The 23,090-nt window shown below is 40.3% G+C and overlaps 1 protein-coding gene and 1 long non-coding RNA gene across 2 annotated transcripts in view; one reads left to right on the top strand and one right to left on the bottom strand.

Moving 5' to 3' along the window:
• LOC140941388 (uncharacterized) overlaps window positions 1–18,567 on the top strand; it is a 67,627-nt gene extending 49,060 nt beyond the window's left edge. Inside the window, exons 4-5 of the long non-coding RNA XR_012166458.1 lie at window positions 660–721; window positions 18,391–18,567. This is a non-coding gene — a long non-coding RNA (uncharacterized lncRNA). The remainder of the gene's footprint in view (window positions 1–659; window positions 722–18,390) is intronic.
• LOC140940712 (uncharacterized) lies at window positions 8,165–11,608 on the bottom strand. The gene is made up of 6 exons (XM_073389676.1): window positions 11,576–11,608; window positions 11,073–11,101; window positions 10,701–10,776; window positions 10,228–10,358; window positions 9,351–9,405; window positions 8,165–8,246 (listed from the first exon to the last, which is right to left on the bottom strand). The coding sequence occupies exons 1-6, from the start codon at window positions 11,606–11,608 to the stop codon at window positions 8,172–8,174; spliced, it is 399 nt and encodes a 132-aa protein (XP_073245777.1). The 3' UTR covers window positions 8,165–8,171.
• Window positions 18,568–23,090: the final 4,523 nt, after the last annotated feature.

The following is a 23,090-nucleotide window of genomic DNA, read 5'->3' as shown; positions in this document are numbered from 1 at the left end:
ATATTTTTATTTCTTATTCAAGTAAATATGGAGCTCTAAAACTGGACTGCAAAGTGCATGGGCAAAGAGTCATCATGCTCTGGCCAAAGACTAAGCTCTATGTGCAGCACTTTCATCTATCGAAGAGCACATGGAATTTTTTACCTTGTTTCCTGGGTTCCTCCAGACAGGTCTGAACAATCCGCCTCCTGCAAAATAGATAATTTTTGATTATAATGTTCTGAGATCAACTTAACTTTCACTGTGTAAAGTTAGTGACCACCCCTTTTGAGTAACTGGAGCTTCACTCCTGGGGTGGAAACTAACTGGACGTTCAAATGTTATTGTTGTAAAAGTTAATGAAGTATTTATGAGATCCCTACTCACTGCCACCACTTAAGGTGAACACAATGCATTTTTCAAAAGTTAAGTGTAGCTTTTTAGGGTATCTAATTCTTGACAGAAAATGTGCCTTATGTACAGAACCATAAAGGATGAGGGTCACTAATTTTACAGGTAGTGTGTTTAATGTGCTAACCCTCTTACAATGAGTGAAAAAACCCTTGGCAGATATACCAACCCTCTCCCCCACCCCCCCCCCCCCCCCCCACCCCAAATGGTTTGCAGTTTGAATCGGTCACTTTTTTATAATAACTGTACAAACTGTTTTTTACCTCCAGGCTCAGCGGGGTTTCATGCCACAGATCCCTAAATGTGTGCAAAAAAAGCAAGGACTTAGAAGGTAATATATAACAACTGTTAGAAAGGCCAAGAATTAAGGTTGTAGTTGCATCATTATTGGCTAAGTAGATAGGGTAATGATAAGATGGTTTATATTCTTTAAATAACTTCTGGGTAAGTTTTTAGTGATCTCTAAAATCATCAAAGGTGAGGTAAATGTTTTCTGATATCACTCACAAAATCCTTCATGGTGTGACAAAAGCCAGGTCATTACCAGAGGCAACTGAATAGTCAGTGTTATAATATTAATATTCAGGGCTGTGAGCCAATGTCAGTGCTTAATTTGACCATTTGCCAGGTGGGGTCTTTAAACTTATTATTATTTTTGTAACAATGATATTATTTATTATTGGACTTTATTTTTAGACATAATTATGATCAACTTTTCAACCTCTCTGAGGGTGCAAACAAAACCAGCTTTAATGAAATGCAAGCAATACTGCCTACTTGCTCATACCAATTCTGAAAATCACACACTAACAAACTTTGGATTTCAAGTCAAACACTCAACTGTTTTATTTGCGTAAGTAATGCGGGATCCGGCAGGGGCCAAGCCAGCCCATAGACCTGTAGGCGCAGGCCTACAAATTTTTGGTTTGATCACTCTACCGCTTTTAATAAATTATGGGTTGTTGTGAGCTAAAAAGCTTAAGAGCTCAAAGTGTTGTGGTGGTCAGTGCATACTAGTCGCGCGTGCAATTTTCAGGATATGTGGAAAAGCTGGCTACACTCCTACCCGGGACTTTGATATCCTTGATACAGACTAATCTGGCTTCGAATAACTCAGAGTAATATTATGCAATTGAGACCAAATTGAGGCCCGAAGGGCCGAAAAAAATTTTTTGGAGACTGGCCCTCCCCCTTATCCCATGGTCTGGATGACCGCCCCAACCCCCCTTATCTGAAGGTCTGGATCTGCCACTGCAGCTAACACTTACTGAGCCCTCAGATTGAGACTCTCTGGAAGTCCCAAAAACCAGGCTTATTATTAAATTATTTGCCTCAGTCATTTGCTTAGTCTCACCAGCCTTTGAGCAGTAAGCACGGCTAGGAGTAAACATACAGAAGGCTGCTTATGAATGAAATAAAATGCAAATCATACCATATGATCCCACTTGTTTGCCAGCATTCTCAACATAACAATTTTTAAAACTTTGATATTTAGAATTCGTTTGCTTAAGGCTTGAAATTGAGCTTTGTGCTTCTTTTTGTTTAAAGGTTATAGGAAAGCACAGGTCATGTTAAATTATTTTTTTCCCCAATTGTGTCCTCAAAGTTATAAATTTTATAGAAATTTATTCAGAATTTGCTCCTCAATATGTCACAATGAAACGTCCGCATAATACTGTCCAATAGAAAAGCCACATTTTTAGGTGGTTCTGATTATTGATGCTATACTATGCACTAACAATCAGTGTGATCGTAGCTGTTTCACTGGTCTGCTTATATCATGCGACATTGATTCGTACGGTATCTGACCCGCCAAACTGTTGTGGCTCTTCACTCTTTCCAGCCCACCATCATGACGTCTGGTTCCTTTTCCCGGGTATAGGCGTTTCCTTTCCCCCTTTTAACTGCTTGCCACGCACGTTACCGATTCCTTAGCGGCTGGCACCAACAGCTGCCATCTTGAAATTTTGAGATTGCCATCTTGAGATTGCGTGACTCCTCGGAAAATAATGACCTCAACCAAAGAGAGTGTCGTGTTTGTCTTAGTTGGGAAAGCTGGGATGTGAGGTTAACCCCGGTGAACAAACGGTAGTGATGAAAAGCTCTGATAGTTGACTTTACACATTTTAAACCTTTGGACGTGAACTGAAATGGTTTGAGAAAACGCAAGAGGCAGAAGAAGCGTATAAACTATTCGCCAGTATTGTTCTTCGTGTGTGGTTTGAAATATACTCGTGTAAAACATGTGGTTTTGTTTGGACTAAGAGATTGATTCTTTGTGATCGGTTTTAAATGTATCAGCTATGACTTAAATTAAACGTGGTGGCGTTGGACAGAGCCGTTGGAACTAAACAAGCTCGAGACTGAGCGCTCCATTCTACTACCGCCGAGATATGAAACAGACTTCAAGTGCTGAATCCTCCATTACTGTTTTCCTCCCTTCTTGTCGAATCTTCATACACTGGATTCGTTTTATCTTACTCGCAGGAAATAGCCTCAGTGATGTGTAAGAATGTTAACTTGGCTTCAACGAGAAGAAGCTTCACGAGTAGGTAGAACGGACAGTGGACTCAACGCACTCGACGAAACATGTCTTGAATCGACTCAACTTTTATTATGTAGAAGAGAATCTATCTAGGAAATCGCGATGAATTGAAAGGAAAAATGTTTAGCAGCGTTCATAAGGCAGCGAAAGGACCGGACACCAAGTACAGAATGTGCAATCATTTTGATGGACCAAATACGAAAGGAAAGTAACTCTCAAAAATGAACTTGACTTTTATGTGCGCTTTGATGTGTTTTTCATATTCATTTTTTATTTAGTAATTGTTTCTGCCTTGAAACGCATTTTTGTTTAATCCAATAGCGAAGGAAACGCTCATTTTAATTATATTGCTTTTTATTTTAAAGAACACTTTGTTGGGTAGAAATTTCGGCTTCAGGCTTTTGTTTCTTCAGTTCTTATTGTTTTTCTAAACTCGGCTTGGCTGGATGAGGACTCAGACTAGATTCGACTACGTGCAAATTGTATGGATGAACAGACATGTTTCTGAAATGGTGAATGTAAGACTTTTATATATTTGAACGGTGTGGAATACGCTGGGAGTAAAAGCGCGGAATAAAGCTGTGTTCTGTTTAAAAAAGTAGTTTATGCTTAGCGTTGGCAATGGTACAACTCTTGTAGGTTGCTGGTTTAATAAGCAGAACCACAGGCTTTGAAGCAAAGTTTTCTTTTGCAAATTCCGTCGGCAAGAGGCTCAATTCTATTTTACCCATTTGTGGTTCTTAAGCTTAGAGAAACGGAGATTGGCTATTTTATATAGATCGGCTCGTTTGACTTTTATGATTTTCGTTGATCAGGAAATTCACTTTAATGACCTACGACTCAGCAAATGTTATTTTACTGAGTAAGCATATTCAAGCACATTAGCAATCAAATCTATGAGCTGAGGAACTCACTTAAGTCGTTACCCTGTATTCTGTGTTATTCAAACTTGTTTATGAGATCGATGTAGAAATGTTTCAAGACAGCAATGAATTGTGTTGCTTACCTTCTCTGTTGCGCAGGTTGCTGAGAATTGGAGTTAGCCTGAGTGAAAAAAACCTCATTCTCAATTATATTTAGTAGATCGTAGATCGTAGATCGTGTAATGAAAGTAATGAACTAGCCTTTCTTCATTGTCTTACTTTAAATGACTTATCTGGCTGTTTTATTTATGACTGAAAAGAACACTTTATTTTAATTTATATACAGTAGAACTCTGAAACTCGAACTAACTCGAACTCTGAAGGGAAACGAAGAACACTTCGAGTCATCGGGGTCGATTGAATGTCAACTTTGCAATCGCAATGATTGATAGTTATTGATTTTTCATAACTTCAGTGTATAGAACAGTGCAAATTTAAGTTATTTCACCAGAAACAGTTACATAATTATGATTTTTATGAGAAAACGTGATCTTTTCGTTACACCAATCAAAATCAAATTACTCTAGTGTTAATTTTAGTGTCGATTTTAGTGGTTTTACTGATTATACAACAGGAAGGGCTAAAGAAATGGCCTCCGAGTAGAGTCACAAGAATCAGAATTCGAGTTATCGGGGTAAATTTCAGTGAAGTTTTGATCAAGGGAAAGTAAATTTAGTTCGAGTTAGCCAGGAATTTGAGTTATCCAAGTTCGAGTTAACCGAGTAAAAATGACTGAAAAGTAGGGTGAAATCCAAAGGAAAGAGGTAGCAAGGAGTTCGAGTTATCGGGGTTTTACTGTACGTGTATTGAGCAATCAGTGTAAGTATAATTACTATGTGTATATAAGTATGCATGCCAAGGTTTTAGTCAGAAGGGTGTCCAGCCGTCCTATGGACGCCCATTTTTGGAGGAATTGGGCACTTGATATATCGTTTTTAGCGTAGGATACGATAGAAATGTAAGAATAGCTACAGTGCTTTGAGGTCATGACAAGTGTAGAGAATGATTAACTGAATAAAACTATCTAAAGGTAACGACTGCAGATAGTTGTGCATGTGTTTTCTAATGAATTTAAAAACGGTGATATATTTTCTACTTACATTCTCGATTACGTTTTCCATAGTTTTCGGTTTCGTAGATTTATCAATAACTGCAGAAGGAATATGCACTATTACTGAATAGGGTTAAATTCCTCTCTAAGTTACATGAATTTTTTCTGGTCGATTTCATGAGCACGCCACTAGGCACGGATAACGAAAAATAAATACCAATTATTTGTAAGAGCTTAAAACCTAGCTTTGAAAACCAAACTGAAATAAGTTGACAGTATTACGAGAAGCAGTTTGAGAAGAGAAGCATGCAGGCCTCCCGCATGGACAACTCCACAAGTGGTCAGACGCGGTTTGATCCCGACGCCTTGGAATTTTAGTCTCGAGCAGATCAAAAACGGTCATCAAATACGAACTATTTAGATATGATATTCAGTCGCAGCCGCTGCTATTTAGTCAACAAGTTTTAGTAGATAAGCGTTCCGCCCTGGATAAGCGTTCCGCCCTGTTCCAGTTTTTCGTAACGGGCGGGTACAAGTTTGTCACTGATGCGACGCACAGCAGTCAAACATCTAAGGCGTTTAAATGTTCTAACTAAAACACAAACGTTTCGGGTTTATGACCCTTCTTCAGAACCCGAAACATTTTCGTTTTTTAACAACATTTCACACTTTTTAATATTTCTTTACCGAATATCACCTTATCAGCCATCTAAGTTCAAGTGTCACGTATCCCTGACGGTTTTTTCCGTTTAACATTATTCATCTAAGGCGTTTTCTTGCTTTTTTGCTGGGATTTTATTTACCAGTAAGTTGAAACATGGGCAAGGATGTATAAAATAACGTAGCTAACGTAAGTATCTTTCATTTTTTCTTGAAAAGTTGAGCATCGTTTACTTGAAAACGCTTCGCGCCCGAATAATCTTATGCTGGCAGAATGGCGCCGACCATAGCTTTTTTTTCGGTTTTCAGGCCCTTGAAACTTTCTTATTAAACTTTCCAAAACTTTAGCAAATTAATAGCGTAATGGTAATATCTTAAACTTTGAGCAGTGCACATAACATCCGAGCTTTGAAGTACTTTGCTTACTTACCTCTAGCAAATTTATTTCGTTTGACCACGGTGACGGTTACGATAACCTATATCGACACGAATCAAATGTATGATGCACGTAAGTCTCGGTGTTAACTATGATTTACCGATACGATTCCGCGAGTCCTAGGTTTGTCATTACAACTGTATAGTGTGCAGTTTTGTACCACGTAAAGTGAACGTATTTGCATGGAGCCAACGTTTTGCGAAAGCTGTCTTTCTGTATGCTATTAGGTTACTTGAACGTGCAGAAAAAATGAAATTATAATAATATAAACACAAGTTCGGAATGTCAATCCTGATTCAAACTTACCTTGCTGTCCAGCGATTAGTAGTCTAAGCACGTTTGCTTTTGGAGTTGCGTTATTATGTCTCGGCTCAGTGAATAACTATGCTCAAGTCGTTTAGATGATAGGTTGTTGTGATTATGTTTCTCACTGTGATTGGTTCAAATCTCAAACTATTGTAACGAACACTTAGAAGGACATTTTTTAACCTTTTGTGGTAGATACTACAGAATAAATACCTCAGACTTTCTGGTTAAAGGTGTTTGTTGTTTTTGGTTAAAACATTGTAGTTTCGGATGTTTCTTGCAAAACGTGATATCTCAACCATGTCCCTTTTAATTCATTGTATCTCAACCGTGTGTCCCATTTCGTCAGCAAATACCACAAGAACTCTAATGCTCAAATTTCGAACTTGTACGGAAAACAAAATCAAAAACTTTGTCCGACCATATTATCTGAGGTTGTCCTTTATCTTCCTTGGGAGTCCAGAGCTATTTGTGTGGCTTTCAGTGATCGTTCGCCTTGACAGTGATAAAGAGGGAGAGAATTCATTAGGTTATACATACAGGGTGTTGCAAAAGTTAGTTTGGATTTTTTGTTCTCTTAAATTTCAGTGATTACTAACCTTCCTTTTGTAAAATTAAGTATGTTATTCCTTATTCATTTTACATCGAATAACTGAAATATTAGTAGCCAGAATGGCCTACTTAATTTTTTTTTTCGACCATTTCTTAAGCGACGGGGCATATGATTTGCGATCTCCTTAAGCGTGTCTAGAGTCACACTTTTCCATTCGAAGTGAAGTCGCCTTTCCAGCCCGTCCAGTGTTTTGGGGGCTTTTTTTCGTTGTCTTGTCATCGATACTCTAGATGCTGAAAAAAAAAACCAGCAGGAAAAATTTGGCGGGAACAAACGTGCTAAGATCGTAAGTCCCAGTCCAGCTCCAATGCGTGCCTGTCCAAACACCAGTGAGTCCTTAATTGAAACGGCTCGAGCCCTTACTTAACAATTTTTAACACCAAACCTCGGTAATACTGTATACTGAAAGCAATACAGCCGTTCCTTTTTTAAAATAGCCTGTTGTAGGCGTTCAGATAGTAGAGCGAGTTAATTTCTCCTCATCAATTTTTTGCCAGTGCTCTACTATCTGATCGCCTGGAACAGGCTATTTTTTAAAGAACAAGAACGACTTAAAACCACACAAATTACACAAACAGGATATTCTACAAAAACAGAAGTGTATAGGGACCGAATTATCTGTTTTTTGGAGGTGGAATCTCATCAATGTGGAATACATTAACGCCGATGACGTAAAGCCTTTTGTCTTAATCTCATGAATAAAATGCGCAGATTTAATTGGTCGTTAAAGAGTCGAGAAAAATTTCTAGTTTTATGATTTGCAGTCCACAATCTTTTCCCTCCCTCTCTTTCCCCTCTCCCTATAGGCTGATTTAGCAACTGAACGGGAACGTCAGTTGACGACGGCGCGCGCAAATCAAACAACTGGCTTGACCAATGCCAACGTTCCCGTGCGAAACGTCCCCAGCGGCGAAGAGCGAGGAGAAACGGGTGTTTCCGCAGGCTATAAATCACCCTAATGTTGTTGTGACAACGTAAGTTTGCAATCGCATCTTAACATTGCTCAGGGAAAGGAAAGTGCATGGGTGTTTCAAGGATTTTTGGCGAGGATTGTAGGAAGCTTTAGCAGTTCGTGTTTTGTCAAGTCTTAACCCGCTACGTTTGATGTTAGAAACTTGTTAAGACACTCCTGCTCGTTTGTTAAACAGTGCTTATAGAATGACTCTCTTTGCTACCCTGCCCGAAAACTGATTGTCTTTGCTTTGTAAGGTCCATTGGATTTACAAGCGATATACTTACAGCTAATTTTATTGGTTTCTAATTAAGAAAAGAAAAATGAAAAATACAAAAGTAGCCACTTCAGTAGGCCATTCAGCGTGCTCCTGTGGAAAAAGAAATCAGAAGGACGTTATTAGAAGCGTAACAAAAAAAAGACTTTCGTAGATGGTGGAGTCTTATCCGTAGTGTTTAGTGGTGGTTTTACCAAAGTAATACGTCGTCTTAAAGCCTTTTGAGTTAGTTGAACTCTTTTGTTATTTGTTTTCAGTAGTCATACACTGTGTGGGCAAATTCACAGTCTGTGCTTTATTAGTCATCTTGGAAACAATTTCATGAGATGCTACCAGAAACTTGGTTGTTTTCATTGGAAAGTTTTAGACATGCGCAGCCATCATTAGATTTTTGTATTCTCAGTAAATTGTATTGACAGTGTAAAATTTCTTTTTATAAGGATACAGTGTTTGTCTGATGATTGGAAAATACGAGTTCTTATTAATCGACTTTCATTGAATTAATAACGCACACAAGAGGGTGGCCAAAATTGAGAGCCGCACTCTCGATTATACCCAACCTTAGTATTCTGTACTCGTGTGGATGGTTTGAAACGGAGACTTTTGTAAACAATTACATCACGGTGTTGGATTCCAGTAAATGCGCATGCTTGAAAACGGAGGAAAGAACTCTCCGTTTTCAAACAAAAACGGATGTGTGTGGACCGTGCCTTGATTTTCAACGGCTCAGAGGAATCACTGACGGCATGGATTATATCCTTGTCCGCCTTAAAAACATATTAGGGAGTTTTAGCATCGACCACTTTTAAAACGAATAAGCGTTTTTCAAACTTAATCGCGTTTATTCCAATTCACTGAAAATGTCTAATGCAGGCGATTTTTCCTGGAGATAATTTCTTGGGGACCACACTTAAGTTTAAAAAGAGGAAGAAAATTTCGACGTCGCCTGTTTACACCCTCAACTAAACGTGAACTTAGGCATTTTCACGTCGTAGTCGTAAAGCAACGGCAAAGAAATGTACAAAAAAGCGTGATGCACGTGCAAACTTGTTGTTTTGCTTAATAACCCTATTTCTGTTTTGACGTTCTCGTTGTCGTCGCTGTCGTCGTTGCTAAAACTCCCTATTAGGTTACGGTTAGTTTCGTGACTACTTCATAATTGACTCAAAAAATATGAGATTCACATCTGTATTGTACCTGCGGCACAGCTCGCGCCCCATATTCCACCGCCACCAGATTTTCTGACTCAAAGCTGAAAGAAATTTATAAGCTGTGGATAAGTGGTGCTGAACATAGTTATGCTCGGAAGTAACTTGTGACTTGTGCTTAACTTGTTTAATTTGACAACAACAACAACTTTATTTGTACTCTACGTTGATTTGTAGTGATATAAAAAAAATGCTGTAAAATATAGAGAGAGTACAGGTTGCCCATAATAACCATTGAGGGCTAAAAAGATACGGCAGCCTTACTTAGGTTATTAGTAAATGATTATACTATATTAAGGGTCGGGTACCAGACACCATACACAACTGCAGAAAACACACACAAAAAAAGAAAAAAAAAACTAGTAAAAAAGCGAAAGAAAGAAAGACAGCTATTTCCTTTGTTATCTATTACTGGTAATACTGAGTGCAAGCAGATCTACCAAGGAATAGTTCTTTATCATTGACATGAATGATATTCATCGTGCTTTGTTTATCGTTTTTCTAACAGATAGCCACTTTTTGCTGATTGAGACGTTTCGACCGCGTTCTCTTCGTCTTTATCAGGCGATGGTGTTGATTGTTTGTGCGGGGCTGTAAGTGGCAAGAAGGCAAGTGTTAGTGTTTGGTGTATTTTAATCCTCGCTGATACCGGGTTGGTAGATTTTGATCCTCATTTTTCATGCTACAAACGGTTCCCTCAGTTGTCAGAACCGCAATGACTGTGGGAATTCGCACTTCCCGGATAGTTTCCACTGTTACTATGAGCTGGTACCTTAGGCGGATGGGCTCTTTCAGCCTTAGAGAGTACGGGTGGAGGTGCCGGTCGCTAAACTTGATTTGGTCCCAAAGTGGATTTGCCTGCTCACCTGACTAAGCTTGGTTCACTGCATTCTTGGTGTGTAGACTGCTGGACCTGAACTCCTATATTGTCTTCCTCTTCTACATCTTCTTCAGGCACTTCCCCCTCTGCACTGTCTTCCTCTACGCCTCCATTCATCTACTCAGAAAAAAAAGAATCAGAATTGCTTTAAGTAGAGGCTTTGAGCTGCTACATATCGTAAATGAGATTTCTCAAGGAAACCTGGATTTTATGAGGCAAACGAAACAGATCAGTGATATAAAACACCCTTGCCTAGTCCATTAAGTCTAACATGAGCTCAAAAAGGCGTGATTAAATTGTCTGATCATCAAAACACCTCAATGCCCCCGTTTCACAGTGAAATTTCTTTTTTAAGTGAATCATGCACCTGCCAATCGAGGCAAAAAGGGCTAAATAACATAGATATTTAAAAAAGTGAGAATATTGCCGTCCTTTTGGAGTAAGATGTCAGTTCTTTACCTGCTCCAGCATGTTGTTGATTTCTCCGTTGCTTGGAAAGAGACCGAACACTGGGTCCTCCTCCATTGCTGTGTCACTAAGTGAGAGTAAAAAACCTGACGGATCAGATTTTATTTATTGAAAATGCTACATTGTGAGGCCGCACGATGTTTCTTTTAAAATTCCTTTTTGAGTTTTGAGAAACTAAATTGCAGGCTTCCAAATGATTGTCTTAAGGTTTTTTTAAAACCTCGAACAGTGGTGTGCATTGTGAAGGGGTATTGTGCCTCCAAGAGTTGCGTCGTATTGTAATCCAAGTACAAAGCATATTCTATCGGTGACAAGATTTACTACACGTACTTGTAGTTTGCAGTGGCGTTTTTTAATTCTTACCTTTTATCGTCAGTTGCATCATCCGTCTCCTTACATTAAAAGAAACGGATAAGATCGTATTAGGAGCTTCCTCTACAACTACTGCATCATCGTTTTCTTTCCGAAAAGAGAAATCTAAGGCATAAGAAGGAATTAATTGTAAAAGCACTTATTGAAAGCACTTATTAATGAGCCAGTTACCCTTCCATAAAGCAGCCGCAATAACACTCGTTGTACAGAGCAGCGCTTTTTGTCAGGCTACCTTTTGTTTTAGATTACCAAGCAATTACTGCGCAGAAGGTAAACAAAAAAAAGCAAACAACTAAACGAGTCAAAAGATCGTGGAGAGGGGATGTCCCGTCCTTATGTGCCTACTGGCACGATTGAACGATAATGATGATGATGGTAGCTCCCTTTAACTATCTCATTGACCTCTTAAACGCCCCAAACCTAGCGAGAGGATCATATTTCTTTTACCATTTTTGACCGTGGGTTAAAAAGGTGAGGAAAATATGTTACCTTACCATGTTTTCGTCATAGCCTCCTGATGCGGCCATCTACGAAAGATGGCAAAAGCACAATTTTCATGAGTAACCCCAAACGGCACACCTAGAGAGTAACTTGGCTTAGATCTGTCCCTACTGTGCGTTGCACGCATGACCACATTTTTCAGGATGAAGGCGCAACTGCCACTTTTTGGCCCAATCGCTTTATCTATTCAGGTCAAGCTGTAAGGCTGGGATATCCTTATCAGGCTCATTGATCGTGCGATAGATTTTGGTGTCGTCAGCGTAGATTTTGACTATTGATGTTATGTTTGTCGAAATATCATTTATATAAATGACAAGTAAGATTGAGCCGAGTATTATTCCTTGGGACACGCCTGAAATTACGGGTGACTAATCTGAACAATTGCCCCTTAACACGACACCCTTCCTTCTGTTCGTCAAGAAATTTCTAATGCACAGTGATCGAGAGCCATCTATCCCATGCCGTTGTAGTTTCAGCAACAAACGCTCATGTTGCACACTATCGAAAGCCTTAGAGAGATATAAGAAGATGATATCCGTTTGCTGCGAACGATTCCTAGCCTTTGCCCAGTCGTTGTAACATGCAAGTAATTTTGCCAACGTAGATTTACCCCTTAGATACGCAAATTGGTCTGGGTTAAAAAGATTGAGATCTGGCCAATAGTCAACCATACGAGTCCTTACCACGGCTTCAGCAATCTTGCATACAATACAAGTCAGTGATATTTGGCGGGAGTTCTCCATAAGAATTTTTGCTCCCTTTCTTGTGAACTGGAGTGATGTGGGCCGACTTCCTTAACATGGTAGTTGACCTTGAGAGAATGATGTATTCAGAAATAAAGCCAGTGGAGATGACAACACTTGAGCACATTCTCTTAGGATGCGAGGTGATATGCAGTCAGGCCCAGTGGATTTAGTTATTCAAATTTCTTAGCAATTTCTCAACTTCAGTGGCAGAACATAACGTATTACAAAATTTCTTGTCGGGAAACGGGAATGTTTTCGTGATCCTCAACCGTAAAGACCGATGAACAGTTGGCAATACTCAGGTCGTCGTTAAGATACGAATCGTTCACCTTTAGGGACACTAAAGATATATAAAAAACGTAATGGCGTCATTACGTTGCCATGGCGACTTCGATTGCAATAAAACCCGGATCATAAGAAATTTTCATCTTCAAAAAAATACAGTTATGGTACCGTTTTTCCCATATCTTTACTCATGCCGACGTAGTCAATGCTCAGACTTGGGAGGTATATCCCCTTAAAAATCCAGTCGAGCCACCTTAAGCAACGACGACGGCGACGGCGACGGCTACGAAAACGTCACTTAAAAAGCGAATTCGCGCTGCCTCAAACTTTATCGCGCTTATTCCATCTCATTTAATTCGTCACAGGTTGGCAAATTTGTTTGGAGTTGAATTCCAAAGGATTGTATCAAAGTTCAGGAAAAAAAAAAGAAGTTGTTGTTTTGTGTTCCCGTCCTCTACAAAACGCGAAATTAGGCACTTTCACGTTGTAGTCGTGCAACGACGGCTAAGTAATGTTCAAAAAAGCGTGATGCACGTGCAAAGATGTTATTTTGCGAATCTAAACCTATTGGGCTTTTGCCGTTCTCGCTGCCGTCGCCGTCGTCGTTGCTTAAGGTGGCTGAACATAGTTTTGGCAGTTTGTGAGTATGTCATTTGCCAAATCATGGCAAGAGAAAGGTTCCAGCTCACAAGCTGAAACTTGGCAAGTGAAAAATATACTGATGAAATATTTTGATTGACAGGTAAAATTTGACGTTTTCATAGTTTCCATGGCAACATGGACGATTGAATACAACCTTAAAAATTTCACTTTTGCTCAGCTTATCTAAAATTCGCCAATTGGATTTTCCTATAAACTTGCACACAGCTTACGATAATTAATCATTACCATTTGAAAGTTATTTGACCAAATTTTAACAGTCGGGTTTTTAGATAATAATATAATTGGACTGTAATTATTAAACGTGTCACAAAATTCGGTTGTCAACTTTCATTTTAAAGTTCTCATTATTAAAAATACATATGATTCAAGTAACACTTCTGCCAAATATCATAACATTTTAATGAGTAGATTTTGAGAAATCGTCTTCTGTGTACCATTGCTTTTTTCGCCGCCATGTTTGTTTGTCTAATTTAAAACACGCGCCGTCACTCGAGTTTTATACCGCTGACTGCCCGCAAAACTGTGTTCAGCCACTTTAAGCTCCCTAGGAGTCCAGTTTCCTGGGGCCGAGATGCCCCTGATAAAATTAATAGAGGCGGCTAATCGGCAGTCGCCCGTGATAGCTCGACATTTTCTGCCTTTGTACCGCAGGAACACCAGATTAGGATGCGTTCTGACAAACGCGATAACCACACTGGGGATGGGCGTAGTAGAAAATTCACGGTATTTCGCGCATCGTGTGACGACATATAACTGGCACCTGTAAAGACTTGGTTGTAATTTTTTTTAAATCTATTGCTTTCGGCTTATACTAAGTTTACCGCCCAACATTCGCTTGCTTTGCCAAAAGCAAAGTCTCTTTCCCCTACTTGGGGTCATTGCAATTGCATGTCTAGGTTTAGTCTGTTGATTTATCTTTTAACTTAAGATAACGAAGGGAAGTGTTAGTGATTGGTGCTTTTCAATTCTGATCACTGATGCCGGGTTGGTAGATTTTGATCGAGCAGATCCTCATTTTTCATGCAACAAAAGGTACCCTCAGTGGTCAGAACCGCGAATCCAAGCTGCTGCTAGGTTGTGTGACTGTGGACATTCGTACTTCCGGAATAGTTTCCATTGTTATGAGCTCTTTTGGTTTTAAAGAGTGCGGGTGGATTGGATTGGTCTGTTTTTAAACTAACGTGTGAAATGAAGTTTCAAGTAAAAAATAGTTTTGCCTTTGAGGAATAATTAATTGGCCAAGATAAAGAAAATTGAATAAATTATTTGAGATAGAGAGAAAGAGAGGTCACGAGGTCTTTACCAAGTTTTTCCTTTACTCCTCTTCAACTGTTCTTTACTTCTACTAAAAAATAAGTAGCTTCACGTTATTTTCATCCTTAAGAATTGTTTTAGACTGCTATTTTGAAAAATTCTCAACTTTAGTCTACCGTTTGCCGTAAACGTAACCCTTTATCTCTCTGTTATTTCAAACGCTCTGGCTATATGCCCGGCAGTCAGAAAATTTTCTAGCATTTCCGCAAAATACCTTTTTCTACTAGTTTGAAAGTATTCTATCTTTATTTAGAATTACTAAGCTATAAGAAAAACAAGAATGGCTCCGCACGCAGAGCGGTTGTGGTTTCTTGGGCATTGAGTAGAGTTGACGCCGTTCCGACCCTTAGAAATATTTCGTGATTAGTAGCGCGTGTCATGAGAGGTTTCTAAATGAAGTTTCAAAATTAATGCTCTCTCTCTCTGATTGTATTCGGAGACTAATTGAGTGGACTCCTCAGAAGGCTTTTTAACTTTCCAGCTCACTTTCAGACTGCCGGGTATTTAGCTTGTGTGCAAACGTCCCCGAGTGTCAGGCGCTGCTACTCACGAAATATTTCCAAGTGTCGAAACGGCGTCTATTCTACTCTATGCCCAAGAAACCACAACCGTTCTGCTGCGGAGTCATTCTTGTTTTCCTGATCGCTTGGTAATTCTAAATGAATGCCCTCTCTTAGTGCTCTTTACTCTCCCTCTGGAATTTAGACCTTAATAAGGGATTAATATTTGTTTAGTTTGACATACGAAAGTAGGCAAGCTTAACATTTGTAGCATGTGGTTTGGTAATCTTTCTAGTAAGTTTGGCTGTTCACTTGCGGCCAAAAGCTACTTGTTGTCGCTACAGTTTGTACACGATTTCCTAGGGAGAGATCCTTAAGCAGATAAGCCATCAGATTTATGTAAGAAGTGTATTGTTACCTTCTTTTTTACCCGTTAAATGTCTTGATTCCTCATTAAACTTAAATGAATCGATGTCGCATGGAGCTATCCGTCAAGCAAAACGCCCGAGACACGCAAATGAGCACGCGCGTGACTGAAGTCGAAGTAGTCTTGCCCGCTCAGCTGGCCAATCAGAACACAGTATTTACTTTAACTTCCTTGATCGTCGTGCGATGTATCTTGTCAAAGCAAACTCTCTGCATTTAAACACTTGGATAACCTCTATTCGACTATTGACCGAGCGATAGCAAGGTCAATACTTCAAGGCCAAGGTCTGAGATTTCCATGTAATGACCGAACGAAGGAGGTTATTAAGTTATTCTCGCGAAACGAAGCGACAACGCGCACGACAATCCCTAAGCGAGGCGTGATCTTTCTTTGGTCTGCGCTGGCTTTGGCTTGGAAGTGCTAAGCGCAAGAAAGAACGGGGCACGAGGGGAGATGGAGCGCCTGCTTGAGAGGCCCATGAAAATCGTTACTACTCGCTTTCTGAGAGTGCGGAAATTTCCTCTTGGTTGAGAGGCTCCCGAGTGGATAAGTGTTCAAGAAAACACGAGGTTGTTTGTTGGACAAGGCAATGAAAGTCTTACATTACACCACTGAATGGTATAATCGAAGTTGAGATCTTGGGGGTCACTTTAATCTGGTTCAATGGGACTGTTCAAACGGTATTCATTAAGCAACGATTCGACGTAAAGTATGCATTAGCAGAAGCGGCGTCAGACAAAAGATTTGTCGAATCGTTGAAATGAAGATCAGAGAAATATTCTTTGCTCAAAAAGAACTTGGCGGCTTGCATTGTCGATGGCACGCGTATCATCAAAGCCTGGACAGGATTGTTGAAATGTAACACTTACCACGCAGGGGCACGAATTTGAAAAACCTTTCACTGTTGTTATTATTTGCTCAAAGGCCACCTGACGTCTGATGTTTTTGTCTCGTTGCTGCAGCCTTTGAAAACGTCTCGGTACAGTTTGTGTTCTAAAGTTTAGGTCTGCTTTTAATGGTAAGACATGTCTGCTCCAAAAACCATCGCGTAGAATGCGCGGTCGCATCTGGGAATTTAACAGGCTAGAGCCGCATTCGAGCCACGATTTGGTCTTTAAAATATGGCTGAATGATAAGACTGAAGTGACTTTCGGAGTTTTTTGTCTCTGATTGTGAGTTACTCGAAACCAAATCTCAATGGGTACTACCGGAAAATTTATACCAAGAAACATCAAATTCAAGATCTTACCTTCGATTAATGCCAGCTTATCGGATTTCACTGGGTTTTTCGCGCTAAAAACCAACCAAAAAATCGCCATTTTTGTATGGATTTTCACCTACGTAGACTTTCGCGGAAAGATTACAACCAAAGTTTGCAGAAATCGCGAACGGTACCACCTGATATCGTGACATCTTTTGTCTGCCTTTAAAACCACCACAGTCTTTTAAACCAAGGATTGTGATAAAAACTGGGTTTTTTGTTTTCCTTTCAATTTGACCTGAACCCGTGAGGGGTAGCCAGCGCGAAGAAAATTTCCAGAAAACGTCTTTGAAAGCCAGAAAAAAATTCCCCGCGTTTCGGCGCCATCTTTTTTATTTTTCAAACTTGTTTCCAGTACTCTTTGACCGTTTTATTGTTTTTACCTCATGTATGCTTCATTCAGACGTGTCACGGCTAAAAACGGCAAAATACTAACCCCTACCCGGACGGGAAATTTTTTGCTGACGGGCTGCCACTTTGCACAATAAAAGCAATGGTCATTTTCCACGTGCGCTGTGATCTTTGGTGTCTGTACAGTTGTGACGTGTTCTCAGAGAGCAATATTTAGCTTAATCTAATACACAGCATGCATTCTTTAAAAATACCTATTTTAGACTCTGTTCTGTTGTTCGTTTTGTTAAAAACGATATAAAGCTGTGTGTTTACCGTCGTTTTATAGCTCCATCGCTCTATAATTAGATAACCTAGCTGATCTTTATAATGTATATCTAGACCGAGGATATAAATGTACAACGCTTTGGCACACTTTGTTTGTACGAGGTCAATCGTTTTCTTTCAAAATTTTTGACAGATCACACAGCGGCTGCCAGGATAGGGGGCGGGAAACGATTTTCATGGGTCTCTCGGGCAGGCGCTTTTTCTCCCCTCGCGTGTCTTCTCCTTGCCCGTTCTTTACTCTCTCTCTCTATCAGTTTGGGCGAAAGCAGTTGCCTAGCAACAAGGCAGCGTGTAAACAAAACCGCCATAAACTTTGTACGGTTGTGTAAGCCTGGGTCTATGCAAAGCCTGCAAACTTTTGGAAAGCCGCCGATCTGGTGATTTAGGTTGTGTACCATTTACAAAACGTTTTCGGGAAATCCGGTCGGAAAGTAAATGGAATACGACGTTTTGGGTCGTTCAGCAGAAAATTTCCGGAAACAACGAAAGGTCTGAAAAGGTAGTCCTTTTTTTTCCGGACGGAATATTCCAATCGGAAGTTCGAGTTCCATTTCTTCAAAGCCATCTTTGATACCGGTTTCAGGCCTTCGCGGTCGTTTTTCGCTAAATGCAACTGATTTACACAAATGGTAAACGCGATTCCGGGACGAAATTTACCAGTCCTGAATTTTACGTACCTTTTGCCCAGACCGTGGACCAACCGGTTTACCTATGTAGATGGTAAACAACTACTGTGTCATTGTAATCAATTTGGGCAAGTAATTCAGAAGGAGAGAGGTTGAAAGATAAGAATGTACTTTCACAACTACTTTATTATGATATTCACAGTGTAATCAGGACACCGAAAACAACCGCTCTTTAGTCAGATTGACCTTTAGTTCGACTGTGACAAATTGTGTAACAGCTTCTCTACTTTTTATTTTTATTTCGGCAGGATTTTAACAGAGGTGACTAAATCAGATTGAAGTCCATTTGGCCAAGACTGAAGGAGACTGCCAGAACTTGCTACGAATCGGTACATCGGAAAGATGACTAACATTAGTTTCTCTCATGTTTTAAAATTTTCCACTTTCATTTAAGGGAAAATAAAGAATCACTGCTTAGGTTGGAATTTGCATATGTGGATTTAATGGCTCGATGAAGAATTTATTTGGGCGGCGAAACGTATACGAAGTGACTAGGTCCACCTGTATATTTCTTCTTCCAGTGCATAGACCCTGATAAACTAACACTACCCCTCCTTTTTCAGCTTTAGAGATGCTTATTTTAGGGTCTCCTCGTAATTCGTTTAGTGCATTTGTTCTTCTTTCATTAAATTGGAGCCTCTAGTGTCATTCACTTGTAATTCTTCAAGTAGAAATTGCGAGAGGTAGTCTAGGTAGTTTTCTAGGGTAATGTCTCTGTTTCTAGGAGGAGTTACTTTTCTTATTCGCCAAGCTTTCCTCCGTGTCTGAAAAGCTAGATTCCTGTTTCCCTCGTGTTCTTCGAAAACTTTGGATATCGGCATTAATTACTTTACGTACGTTCCTTTTTGGTTTTGGCGTAAACTTCAGTCCCCTGGATAAAAATTTAATCTGCTCTCCTGAAAGTTCCTTTCGAAGACAGTTTACAATTTTTCAAGAGAGGATAATGGCAGGGAGAGGGAATCTCAGTGCATTGGCCGGGATTTGTGAATTTCACTTAAGTTATTATTAGAAGTTTTAATTAAGGAATCTAATTCCTTGGACGTCCGCAAATTTTTATCGAATGTTTGGAACGTCATCACGTCCACACGCGACTGCCTTAACGCAAAACATGCAGAATAATGCAATGGCGACTGTGACTGGTGACCATGGCGATAGACGCAGGAGAACTGGGAGACTCCAATCTCAAACCCAGCAAAGTTTTGATAGTCGCCTGCTTTGCCGTGTTTTATATTCCCATTTCAGGCACATTTGTTTAACCAAAAATACCAGGCCCATTAACCCTTTTAACTTGTCATTTTCCGTGATTACAAATCTCAAATCCAAAAGAAACGTTGTGGTTGTGGTCAAGAGATATTAGGGACTTTAAGATCCAACGACGCAACAGTAGAGAGAACGTCGCTTAAAAAGTGAATTTGCGTTCTTTCAGTCTTTATCGCGATTATTCCTACTTATTACTTTTTCAAATGCACGCCAACCCTCCTGAATTTGAATTCCCAGGGACCATATTCAAGTTCAGAAAGCGAAATAAAAATTCGTCGTTGCTTGTTTACATTCTCCGTAAAACACGAAAATAGGCATTTTCACGTCATAGTTATGCAAAAACGGTAAAGAAATGTACTGTACAAAAAAGCGTGATTCACGAGCAAAGTTGTTGTTTTGCTTATTAAACGTATCGTTTTTTTAGACGTTCTCGTTACCTTCGCGTCATTGAATGTTCAAGTCCATACTTAGTCTGGGTGGGCGTGGTAGTAGTATAGTAAGGAGGAAATTAACCTTTTTTGGCGCAGGAACCTCATTTATTTGTGCACGAACTCAGTCGATGTGCCAGATTAACTGACATCATCGACCTGAACCTTTCAAACCGTCTTAACCACCCAAAATTGCACGTGGCGTTATCTTTAAGAGAGTAAACACACTTGACAATGCTAATGTTCATTGGGGTAGCGTCGGGGTATATTATAAGAGGAAATGCTTCACTTCTGGTTGTCTTCCGTTACTCAAAACGCTGTTGCTTAAGTTTCCCAGTTACGTTCTCGGGCGTCACTATCAAATCAAAGGAAAATAGCATATACATGTTCTATAAATACAAGAAAAAACAAGAGATCATTAAAAAGAAATATACTATGTTGCGAGTTAAACAAAGAGTAATCACTGCGTATTACTCACTGGGTCTGAGTTCCACAACATCTCTTAAATGAGGCAATCAAATTTTCCATGGCACCTCCTTAGAACGCCAAATTGGCCCTCAATCACCGGAGCTTCCAAGAAAAGCCTACCGATAGCCAAATACAGTGGAACCCGCTTAATACGACATTAAGGGGACATACTGTCCGTGAACCGAGTGTCCGTATTAAGCGTGCTCTAAACAAAAACGTCACATTATTCTCTCACTTGTACGGCCACATGTTTCTTCGATATAAAGACGAAAGCAGACATTTTCACGAGAACTTCTCGTGAAAATGTCTGCTTTCGTCTTGATATCGAAAAAACACGAAACTTCTTAATTTCTCAACTACAACCGTATTAAGTTCACCCTGAAGAAACCCGACGCTCTTTTATCATATATAGTATCGGACAGTCGGACTAATTACCTCTTGTCCTTAAAACACTACAGTTTGTGTGACCTGTGTAATCCGTGACTTCACTTTGTACTGACGGTTTTAGTTTGTGACTCAGCCAGGTGGATTTATTATTAGACAGAACCTTTGTAGAGTGCAAAACAGTCAGTTTTTCCTCAAAATCGGTTTAGTGTAGCGTAAGAGTCTCACTCTCGCGCAAAGCGCGCAAGCCTCACACGCCCGTAGGGCATTTAGGCTGCAAAATAGTCAGTATATTTGCGTATTCAAGTTCTTGCGAACAATCAAACAAAAGGTCTGGAGCGAGACTGGGGAGAGACGCTAAAAATACGGACTGTACGTTTTGCATACATTATATTCGTTCGAATTACCTGCTTCTCCCAGCCACGGGCAATTCCCATTGGCTAAATTTTGATTTAAGTTGTTAACAAGCTGTCAAATGTTTCCAACAAGTCGTTCGCGCCCTTGACGTGTTCAGTTTTTCTCTAATTTGTGAAAGCATCGCGGCGCAGTTTCTAACCTTTGTTCCGCACGGCGAGAAAACTTTGTGGCGAAAGATTCTCCTTCGTCTAGGACAACGAAAAGTTCGTTTTTTCAGAAGATCGGCCAACTTTAGTAACGTTTCACCTTTTTCTAGTAAGGGCAACTAACACATTTTCAGCTTTTATCCATCGATAAAAATGGCCGACTTGTTTTTGGAAACAACAGCCTCGCATTCTACAATTATCTGAAGCGCTCGGCTCTTTCGGCTTTCACCCTTTTCGAGGGGCAGGCACAGGCTTTGTCGGCGTACTGCCACTTCCACTCATTTTAGCGTGTCTCCCCAGTCTCGCTCTCCGTTTTCAGCCTCGCCCCAGACCTTTTGTTTCACTGTTCGCGCGAACTTGAATACGCAAAAATACGGACTGTTTTGCAGTCTAGAACCCTTGGAAGGCCAAGTGATGAGTCTGGGCCCGAGGAATTGGCACAAGGATTTACACATCGTTATTAACGACACTGTATTTGATCGAAAACCAGAGATAACGCTCTTAGGGGTTACCCCAGACGATCACCTGTCATTTTCGAGTCATGTAAACAATGTTTGTAGAAAAGCCTCTAGCCTGCAGTGCGGGCGTTTTCTTTGAGCGCACAATTTGCTCGTGAAAGCGCCACGTTGAAACTTTCCTTCTTTCGCCCTCGCACCTACCGTAAGGGTTACTATTTCTACTCTCCCCAATCTTCCACTGACATAAAATCAAAGATGGCGGCTACAACAATATTACGAACACGAACAAGGTTTCGCCCACCCAAAATACGCCTGCACTGCAGGCTAGCCTCCTCTCAAACTGGCGTTCTCCTAAGATTACGTAACCTCATTCCTACATCTGCTAAATTCATACATGCCAACCCTCCCGGATTATCCGGGAGTCTCCCGGATACGACACCAATCTCCCGGTCTCCCGTACGGGCCGCTTTATCTCCCGGATAAAATCATCTTTTGAGCTTTCCTGTGCCTTAGTTTGAAATTTAGCCCATTTTTAGTTCAAAACTTGAATTTTTCTTGTTCGTAATACTGTTTCTGAGGCATTTTACACCAATTTAGTCACTGACAAAGATTATTTCTGGCATCAAAACGATGATCGCGACTTTTGATGGTATCTACATCATGTAAGACTTGACATAATGTCCTAAATTTCCGGGGGTAGTGGGCTAATGGCAAACAGAGTCTCCAGATTTTAAATCTCCAGAGGTTGGCATCTCTGTAAATTGCATATTGTTAAATTCGCTGTTATACGACTTATACCCCATCTCACATACTGTCAAACTGCCTGGCATTTTTGTCGTTCTTCTGATGCCAGGAGACTAGAACGAATTCAATAACGAGCACTACGCGCTGTGTACTGTGATATCGAGTGATAACAAATCGACGTACGAGGAACTCTTGCATAGAGCGAAACTACCAACACTTCATACGCGGCGACTACAAGCCACTACAATCTTAATGTGCAAAGTAAAAAAAAGGCACTTTATTTGAGTGTCAATGTATTTAGCACGAAAGTGCTAATTGGGACACTATATGTTACGTCTCCTAATGGAGACGGGACCGCCATTTTACGTGGTCATCCGAGCCACGCGAAGGTCCAGCCGCCTGCAGGGTAAAGGAAGGTCAAGGAAGTACCTTCAATTCTCAGTGATTTTAAGACCCTGAGTATCGGTCCGGCCCCGGGAATCGAACCCGCGACCTCCCGTTCGGCAGTCAAGTGCTCTACCGACTGAGCTAATCTGTGCCGCGTTTGAAAATGGCCTGGCACCTCCCTATATTGCGGACTTATCTCAGTATCATCTTAGAAATCGTGACTTCGTCATTCCTAGATTTTGGACTGTTGCTTATG

The sequence above is a fragment of the Porites lutea genome, chromosome 6 (assembly GCF_958299795.1).
Source record: "Porites lutea chromosome 6, jaPorLute2.1, whole genome shotgun sequence".
NCBI classification, from domain to species: Eukaryota; Metazoa; Cnidaria; class Anthozoa; order Scleractinia; family Poritidae; genus Porites; species Porites lutea.
The sequence above is the reverse complement of the archived record's forward strand: the minus strand, read 5'-3'. Positions and strand labels throughout refer to the sequence as shown.